Here is a 9,792-nt window from a genome sequence, read left to right as displayed (position 1 = left end):
GGGGCTTCAGAAAGATTTGGGAACATAGTACAGTTATGGTGCAACAGGACTCAGCATACAGGAACAGCCCCACCTTATGTGACAAAATACACATTTCTGTTGTTTTGATTTTATTTTGTTTTCCAGAAAATGCCACACTGGCACTCTGTTGCTTCCATTTCAATGGTTGCTGTTTCAGTCAGGATTGCGACTCTGTTGGGTTTAGATATTCCCTGACCAACAGCATTCAGAAATGAATTATGGTAAATCTCACTTTGTAAACAGTTCAGATTTCTGTGTCTTTGAGCCCTGCCTTATGGAGTACCTGTTGTCAAGTTACATAGTCAAAAATTAACAGCAATATTTTGGTTTATTTAACCTGTCATAATAAGAGAAAAAAAAGTATATTCATTTTTCAAATGAACCCTAATTAATTTTTTTTTGAGTCAGTTAAATATTTAATTTGCAACCTAATTTTTGGGTTAGCAAATTAAATATTTAGTTTATAAATTAAATGTTTGGCTTAGAAAATAATAATCTTGGAGCTAAATATTAAGCTAGTGAGTCAATTATTTGGAGCTATTAATACATTTATGACAAATTTATAAATGTATTAATAGCACGGTCAAAAAATAACTGAAAAATGAGTTTTTTCTCCTGATGAAACATAAAGGGAACAGGTGCAGACAGCGCCCCCTTCAGACTGACAGCAGGTTACACCAGGTGCTGCGGCTGCAGCTGGGTTCACACACACACACCCACACACACTAAATCAACACAGGCTGAATAAACCAACATATTGCTGTTAGTTTTTTTGGTTTGTAATTTTACAATCGGCTCCCCATAATACCAGCTGTGCAGACAGCATGTTATCCTGTTACTAAAAATAACTGAAGGTCACCTGCAGCCCCCCTAGACCTCCTGCAGGTGGAGAGCGAACGCACACGACTCTTAAAGCTTGATGTTGCTCCAACTTATGCCCTTCCATACATCTCAAGGGAATCGGCTTTTCAAGGCTGTGTTTGTGCCATGAAGTCTGGATCTGGATGACAGTCCTGCCAGCAGTGGGAGCAAAAGCGATTATGAAATGTCATGTGGGTTTTATTTGCCGTGTCAGCAGTGATTCACTGAGGAGACGCTTCCTGCACACAGGTGAGCGACTCCAGGCAGAACAAAGCAAGGTCATCAGTGACAGGGACCCTGCTGTGATCCACAGACAGCGTTAGGAGAGAGTTCAGACTGGGTTTCCAATCATTGTTTTTCAGAATTTTATTACATACATCTTTTTAATATGTACAGAAAGAAACATGATCAAACTCTGCAGTAAGACAAAACCAAAGGGGACAAGCCAAACAAGACAAAAAAGTGACAACAGCTATTACCTGGTGTTTTTTAACCAACACCGTCTAATGAGTGCCTTTGCTGCATTTAACTATTAAAAAGCAATAAAGAATTGTGCAAACGACACAGAATACCCCCTTAACCAAAACAATCCAAAGTGAAAAGTAAAAAAAAAAAAGTAAATGCAGACCACATTCATGAGCAAACCCCCCCACCCTTTTTATTAAACCCCACCTGATCAGCACCCCCACCCCCTACCTCCATTCAGTAAACAGTATAGGATTCAATGAATACACCAAAACCAGCAGCCTAGAATACAAAGACTGGCTGAAAATATAAAGACATGTAATCAAAGCCCAAACTTACATGTGTGAGAGTTAGACAAAGTTTTATTCATGATTTCTAGTTGTGCATCTACATGTGAGAACGGCGTGATGCTGTGACGGGGAGGGGTACCCACCGACTGCTCAAGCTCTATTCAACATCAGATTCAACCCGACAGAAACCCCACCCCAGAGTGATGACAGGCAGCCAGCAACAGCGCTGAACCAGGTCAGTTGGTGCCTTTGACCACTAGGGGTCTAATACGTCCAGGTGTTTCTGGGGAGCGCCAGCTGTGGGACGGAAGGTTAAGGGAAAATCAGGGAGTTCATATCCGGTCAGCAAGCCAAGACCAGTCAGTCCCTGAAACTCCAGAGGAAGTTGCCAAGGATGAAGCGAACAGCATCACAACCACTAAGAGAAGGAGATAGGAGCTTTGGAGGACGACGGCAGAAAACTTCCAGTTCTAGTTTACAGCAGGAGACTCAGTGCTGCTAGAAGACAGTTCACTTATTGCAGAGGGACGTTGGTTCCCCCCCTTCTGGTTCCCCTAAAGTCCACTAAGACATGGCTATCGGTTCTAACATCGCTCAGAGCTCTGGGCTTGGAAACAGACTCCTAACCCTCTGATGCTACAATATTAACATGAGAGTGAGAACTGGTGAGTCCAGTTGGAATGTCCTCCGGTCCATTCAGACTCCTCCCAGGTTCTCAGGCCTTGCTGTCAAACCTTCCTACAACAGACTGAAAAAACTTCTGACCCCAACTGGATCACCTCCAGATAATTATCATCATCTAACAAGATTAGATAAAAGTGTGACACATCTAATATTAACCAGCAAAAGGAGGGCAGCTGGAAGTTAAATAGGAAGGTCTGACCGCCCAACATGACTGAACTGTGAATGAGCGTGAATAGTTATGATGCTGTTTACTCAAAACGATCACAGGTCATTTGATGAGGGACTATGGGTTCAACAGCTGTGACCCAAACAACTGAGTCGGAGAGGTCGTCTCAGCAACAGTATCGCAGACACATCTGTAGCTTCACGTGTTATCCAGAAATCTTACTGGGCCGATATCAATAAAACCTCAACAATAATGAAGCTGATGAAAGGCTTCCCCTTCTTCTAATGCTATAATCTGTAAGGAATAACGCCACCTGCTGACAGAAACACTTAGTGTCTCGATGTTCAGTCATCAAGGGAAAGCTAATGCCATAGATTCCAGTCTCCACAGGGCCTGGGTGGATAAGGGTGGATGGCACCATCCTTATCCACCCAGGCCCAGTTGAGAGGTGTGCTCTGAACACTGAAGGTCAGGGTTTTACCCCAGCTGACCCCTACTCTCCAGGTGGACCACCTGGATCTGTGTGTGTACTCCTCTGTCAGTACACAGACAGAGGGGGGATGTTAGCATGTAGCTAAGACATGAGTTGAGATGTCAGCAAACATTTAAGGCCCCAAATGTTGGAAATGAATGTTTGTACGGCAGGTTACAAGGAAGCTAACAAAGCGGACGGATGGAAGAGGCTGCCTGAGAGAGCGCCATCTGGAGCCTTAACGGGGAACTTGTGTGATGATTACAGTCTGAGAGCAACAGCAGAAGGGGAAATCCTCCCAGGACCGAACCGGGTGGGGATGAAGGTGAGGGGGGCGAAGAAACTTGACTTCAGTCTTTTTAACTCTAACTGGACAATAGTGTGTGAGCAGGAACAGGTGAAGTCTCTCAGTGAACCAGCCTTCCCTGTAACAATCCTCTGTCCTCTGAGCAGAACGCGTCACTGCAGCTTCACCCATCAGACTCTGGAACATTCCACCATGCTTCCATCAGATCAGCACCCTGAGGGGTCATTACCTGACCTTTCAACCCTCTCTGATGCCCAAGGGTGCTAAACGGAAGGCGGGGCTAAGAAGGCAGGCTGGGGACGGAGTGGCAGAGGTCAGGGGGGTTAAAGTGATGAAATGATGAAGGTGAGGGAAAGGGAAGAACGAACATGAAAGAGGGATTCACAAGAGATGTGGGGTTTAAGGGTGCGAGGGCATGGGTCCCTTAACAGCAGCCACCTCCAGACTGCCTCACTGGGGTGCTGTCAATCTTTAGGTTGGGCTTGTCGCCGCTGGCCGTGGCCCCTGGCCCCATGCGCTTCTTGATCTCAGCTGCCATGGTCATGAAAGCCTGCTCTACGTTGGTGGCGTTCTTGGCACTCGTCTCCAGGAAGGGGATGGCCAGAGAGTCGGCAAACTCCTGCCAGGAAGAGGAAGAAGAAGGTGAAACATTCAACCCAAAACATAAAGGGGACCGGTGCAGACAGCGCCCCCTTCAGACAGAGAGTAGGAGCTGCGACAGCAGCTGGGTTCACGCACTCACAGATTTATATTCAGACCCAATAACACTTTAAAGCATATCGCTGCCAATACCAAACCTGACAGCTTCACCAGCACACTGACCAGTTTCACTGTTCAGTGCATCAAAGCCGTAACACAGTAATAAATTATAAAACCTACATCTTTATTTCCTGAGAAGATAATACAACTTCCTGTTGTCCAACTCAATCAACCATTCAGCTGCATCCACAGTTTCCATCAGAAACAGGCCGTACCTTGGCTGTTGTGTAGTCCACCACTTTCTTAGTGGTGAGGTCACACTTGTTGCCCACCAGAAGCTTGTTCACATTTTCACTGGCATAGCGGTCGATTTCCTGCAGCCACTGCTTGATGTTGTTATAAGACTCCTGAAAAAGGCGATGCACGGATTTAACTGAAAGGCTTCAGTTAAATCGGAGGGTCGACTGAAACAGCCTGGCTAAGCTCCAACTCCCTGTCATTCATCAGGCTGTTCCTGCACTCACCTGGTCAGTCACGTCATACACCACGATGATGCCATGGGCTCCACGGTAGTAACTAGAGGTGATGGTTCGAAACCTCTCCTGACCTGCAGTGTCCCACTGATGACCAAGGAGAGAAGACAAGAGTAAGAAAATGCTTACAATCATGACGTGGATTTTGTATATCATAGTAAAATGTAATGGTGGACCAATCAAAAACAGTGTAACATTCATTATTTTCTCCAGAAACATTCACTGATGTTAGATAAGTAATAATGGCATTTTCAGGCTACAAGCTAACAATCTGTCCATGCAGTCAGCAAACAGACTCAGGACCTAAAGGCTCTACTGTGTCTCGGTACCAGACACCAGGCAGGCCAGGATGAAACCAGCAGAACCAGTGGAACAGACACATGGTTAGTCCTGCCACATCCCACCCTGCTGCTAACCAGTTATGGTTAATAAATAAACAGCAATCACCTTTAACAATAATTCATTTAGACTTAGATTGGTTAGAGCCAGATAAGGGAAATTTGAAGTGTTTTTATATCACACTGTTTTCTTTCTGCAAACTCCAGGAGCTGAGATGCTCCAGTAGGTTAGCAGCTTCTTCTATAGGCATCCCCCACTCCCTACCCCAACATGCTGAAGCTAATTGGAAGGTAATTAGGTAATTAAGGTAAAAGACTAGGTGTTCACACTAACAACTGGTTTGTGTCCTGACTAAACGACTGGACCTGCTGGACCCATCAGAGCAGCTAAACCTGCTGCTGCACCCAGCTCTCAGGGAAACACTCACTAGTGTGTCCCCAGTTTGACTAGCAGCTCTGTTGTGTCATTTGTCTTCAGGCTTTTTAGTCGCTAAAATGTTTGCTGTTAAACCAGAAATGTTGTTAGAGACCAAGCTGAAAAGTATTTTAATAATCTTGTCAGTATCTTATTCTCTCACCTCTGGAAGCAACTGAAGGTCGCTGACAGCCAGAGGAGCTGCTTATGTCTCAGAGGAACTGAGAACATAATGATGATCACATACATGAGGCGTTCTCACATTCAGTTGAAGTAAATCCAAATTCAAAAATATTTTATTGATACTAAATGGAAATTAAATGTTGTTGTAACTCATATTATTCAAAGTTCTTTATGACATACTGGTGGCTTCTCCTGTACAAGGAAGCATCTCCAGAAGTTGTCAGTATTACAGCACATCAGAAGAAGCCTCTGACTGAAGACACTGTTGTATCTCACTGAAACAGTAATAACAATAACTAATTATAACAGTGGAGCACAGACTGCAGCTTCTGTAGAGATGTCTGTTTGGTTGTGGAGTCAGACCAGGAGTGGTTGGGTTGGGGTGTGATGCGTTCACTGACTCAGACTGCTTTCAGTATTTCATAATTGCAATTTGTGTTTCATTGTTTTCATCTGGATTTTCCTCTTCTGGCTTCTTCTGGTGGAGAATTATGAAGCATGTGTCATGTCAATGACGAAGACACTTTGAAAACTATCACATAGCATTTAGTTCCACATCCAGAAGTGGAACAGATCAGATTTGTTTAGGGGGACAAAGCCATGGAAACCATGAAGCCCTCTACGCAGCATTGCTAAGCAACTTTGGAGGTCTGCAGGTTTTTACTGTGCAGAAAGCTGAAGTCCATTGACACGTCTCTGTGAGTTATCGTGGCTCAGTTGTTTTTGTCCTAGTCTGCATGCTAGGTGCTGCATTTTATACACTTGTTGGAAGCAAAAAGAACAACTGAACTCAATGATTTGGATGAACACGAACACTTTGGCCAATTCAGTGCATGAAAACATCTGTACATTGTGTAAAAGGATGTTTTTTGAACATGTATGTAAAAACACCTGGGGGACCCTGAACAGGGTTCTGGGGTACAATAGGATCTGTAACCAAGGCAGATCTGTGCTGCTTGGCAGCACAGCTGGTGTTCCAGTACTAGTATGCATAAACTCACAATCTGCAGTTTAATAGTCTTGCTGTCTAGCTCGATGGTGCGGATCTTAAAGTCCACTCCGATGGTGCTGATGTAGCTCTCTGTGTAGGTGTCATCCTGTATAAAAGGAAATAAAGAGAAGCAGAACTGGAGAGGCTCCGTCTGACAACAGAAGAAGAAAAGACTGCAAGATGAGGAGGGAACCGCCTGCTGGTACAGAGAACTACTTACAGCAAAGCGCAGAAGAAGACAGGATTTTCCCACTCCAGAGTCTCCGATGAGGAGCAGCTTGAACAGATAGTCACTGAAAGGAAAAACATATCAATATTTTAATTAGAAATTGTGCTCTTATAAGGGGCTGGCATGTAATTTAAATTAATTTACATACATATTAAAAATTTTAACAGAATGAATTGCATTTATTTATTTTTCTATATGAAAGACCCAAGATGGAACCTAATTAAGAATGTTTGATGAAGATGACTGAAAAATTAAAAGTGAAATCATGATCATGATTTTTGAGCAGTTCTATCAGCTTTTACCTGACAGAACTACTCATAATATTATGACCAAGTACATATTTAATATGCATTGTGACTTATTCTAATGTAATTTAAAGCTTCAGTGACTACACTACAGCATAGTGGTAGATTAGGTGAGAATCCACTGTGTTAATGGATGTTTTCTATTAAACAATAAATGTAGTTAATTTACATGGCGTCACTTCAGAACAAATAATATCGTCTCAAGACATTTTCCAAGCCACAGAGTCAGTTCACCCCAGTCCTCCAGGTCTCTGAGCTGCTGCCACGCACTGATCAGTATGCAGTGTGTGGTTCGGTGCGTTTCCTCTGATTCCAGTTTGGAGTTTAAAGCGCAGACTGCTTCCTATCAACACACCCCCACAGATACAAAGGTGGCAGTATACTGAGTGCCACACAAGACACACTGTGAAAGGTAGCAGGGTGTCGAATCAACCCCATGATTCTACACCCTGCTACTTCACCGCTTGGTGAAGTGGTGTATCACCAACCACTTCACACAGGTAAGAAACGTTTATTTTCTGTCTCTTCAAGATTTGTTTCCAGTTGCATCTCTTTCACAGGACGGTGCTGTTATTACTACAAACCTAAAGGTGAGATCAGGGGGTTTGTCATTGCCCAGGTAGTTCCATCAGTTACAGTTCAGTACTAACAGAAATAAGAACATGAATAGACAAAAACTTGTGAAAAATTAAAGGGGCAGCATTATGTAAAGTTTACTTTTCTGAGCTTTAAATGATGTTATAATGTTATTCCCTCGTCAAAAACATACCTGGAGTGTTGCCTTCACTCTTTCATACGTGTTTGAGTAATCCTTTAATCCCCATGGTAACCATTCAGCTGTGCAAAACACTTGGGTGGACCTAGCCCCGCCTTCAAAAATGGTGGAAGCCCAGTTTACAAACTTCAGAACTTCTGTCTCACAAAGTAATCCTTCCCTGTGACTTCCCCATTAGCTTCTTCAGACTAGCCATCAGCAATTAGCAAACATATGGTGCAACTGCACATCTGCTAAGCGCAGTATAGGAGTTGCAACTTAGTGTAAGGCTGATCAAATGTTGTCAAAGGGTTAATAGAGGAGCCATGTTGTGATGACTTCCTGAAAGCAGATTTTAGACAGAGCGGGAGTTTTTAAAGAGACAGAGATACAATTTCATCTGAAGGTAACAGTTACCAGTTGATTGTGCTAGAAAATAGCACTATGTGCCTGGAGAATACATAATACTGACCCTTTAAATTCAACCAAACAAAGGTTCCATTTGTTCATCATGGACACAACACCATTAATATGACAACACATACATGTTTTGTCATATTAATGTATGACAAAGAATCAGACACACATGTTTGAAATTATGCAGGATAATCTCTAAACTTGATCATGTTAGAATTATACAGAGACTCAATCATATTTAATAAATCATAATATGCATTTTGATTAGGCTTGTTTGTCAGAGTAAAAGTACCTTTTCAAAACAACCTTTAAGCAGGTATGAAACCTATTTATTTAATAAACCCCTGGAGTGCAGTTTCTGTTGAAAATGTTTCCTCTATGCTTCAGAGTCAGGTCAATGGGAGGCAAAAAGAACAATTTCAAAGATCCCCACCATTTCAGCCAAACACCCGGCCGAAATGATGCCTGTTGATGGTTCAGGAAAGTGTGGCCTGGTCGCAACCTGCGTAAGGACTAAATATTAGTGAAAGTGTGTCTATTTCAGATTCATCTTAGCCTCTGCCTAAATGCCAGAACCGGGCAATCCTTGTTTAGTTGCTATCTGCTAAAAGTAAAAATGGCAGCGTCCTCTCCAAACATTCGCTTTTTCTTGGATCATCTCCCACAGCAGGTTGTTTCGTAGCGGCTAGAAGCAGAAGCAGAACCGACACAAAGCGGCACAGAAGTCGTCACCTGACGTTTGGAGGATTACTGACACATTCCGCATTGTTCCTGGGAACCAGCTAGCTCCTGTTTATCCGACAGATTTCCGGCAGGACCATTAAACAATCATTGTTCGGAATATTCCACAGTAAAGCACATTACATAGAAGCAGTAGCAGTCTTACAGCTGAGAAAGGTAAAGAGAAAACTTACTACTCGGGATTCATGGTTTCACTTGCGCTGCGTCTCTTTGGGCGAACACTCTTCCTTCCCTCTACGACAAACCGAACAGATGACTGGACGGTAGGCTCGATTCTGAGGCACTTAGAAGATTTATAACCGTCTGTACGACCGACCTCTGTGTAACCTACCTTAATTGTTTCAAATATCTTTCTTTTAAGCACACATATTTCAACTACAGTCACGTATAATGCTATATTTTCCTCTTTCTCTCCTGCCTTTCTGTGTTCGCTGCTTGGTAAAGGTTTAAGGATGACTGCGCAGGTGCGGTAGTGACGAAAGGTGATGTGTCACTACTAGATGGACTGCGCCTCTGGTAAACTGTCGTTTTGAGTACAGAGGGAAAGAAAACACATTTTGCAATTATTAACGACAAAATATATGAATAAAGTTGGTGGTTTCAGGTTGTCACACAGACTAATATACAGTCTGTGAGTTTTCATCTCTAGCCGTCATAAGACACGGGGTCTGCCCCATTAGTCAGCCGACAAGGAGAGCGGCGACGTGTCGGCGGAGTTTGTTCTCTTCAACCAGTTACTTGGCCACCTGAGTGGGAGTTAGAACACTATTATGAAGTAAATGAATACATAAAATACATAAATAATGCTATAAATACATGGAGAAATCTTGAAATAAATAAAATCTGCAAAACGGTGACTGACAGCTCTCCTCAATAAAATAAAATAATAATTATATATATATATATATACACTGCTCAAAA

General features: G+C 42.9%; 1 protein-coding gene across 2 annotated transcripts; it reads right to left on the bottom strand.

Annotated features, from left to right (window-relative positions):
• Window positions 1-1,233: 1,233 nt before the first annotated feature.
• On the bottom strand, window positions 1,234-9,344 carry rab1ba (zRAB1B, member RAS oncogene family a). 2 transcript variants are annotated; one of them, XM_088015734.1, is made up of 7 exons: window positions 9,203-9,333; window positions 9,045-9,105; window positions 6,646-6,718; window positions 6,436-6,531; window positions 4,490-4,585; window positions 4,241-4,372; window positions 1,234-3,885 (listed from the first exon to the last, which is right to left on the bottom strand). In XM_088015734.1, the coding sequence occupies exons 2-7, from the start codon at window positions 9,056-9,058 to the stop codon at window positions 3,691-3,693; spliced, it is 606 nt and encodes a 201-aa protein (XP_087871860.1). In that variant the 5' UTR covers window positions 9,059-9,105; window positions 9,203-9,333; the 3' UTR covers window positions 1,234-3,690. The 2 variants fall into 2 exon arrangements, with proteins under 2 accessions (XP_087871860.1, XP_014853635.1); XM_014998149.2 differs by having other exon boundaries at window positions 9,045-9,344.
• Between the last annotated feature and the right edge of the window lie 448 nt (window positions 9,345-9,792).

This window comes from Poecilia mexicana, unplaced genomic scaffold (assembly GCF_051168715.1).
Source record: "Poecilia mexicana isolate PSO_F unplaced genomic scaffold, ASM5116871v1 scaffold_18, whole genome shotgun sequence".
Taxonomy (NCBI): domain Eukaryota; kingdom Metazoa; phylum Chordata; class Actinopteri; order Cyprinodontiformes; family Poeciliidae; genus Poecilia; species Poecilia mexicana.
This window is presented reverse-complemented; position numbering and strand designations above follow the sequence as displayed.

Excerpts from the sequence above, each read along its gene's own strand:
- rab1ba (XM_014998149.2), bottom strand. Across the intron at positions 4,586-6,435 it reads AGACTATTAAACTGCAGATT|TGGGACACTGCAGGTCAGGA; the intron begins GTGAGTTTATGC and ends CTTGGTCATCAG. Across the intron at positions 3,886-4,240 it reads TGGACTACACAACAGCCAAG|GAGTTTGCCGACTCTCTGGC; the intron begins GTACGGCCTGTT and ends TCTTCCTGGCAG.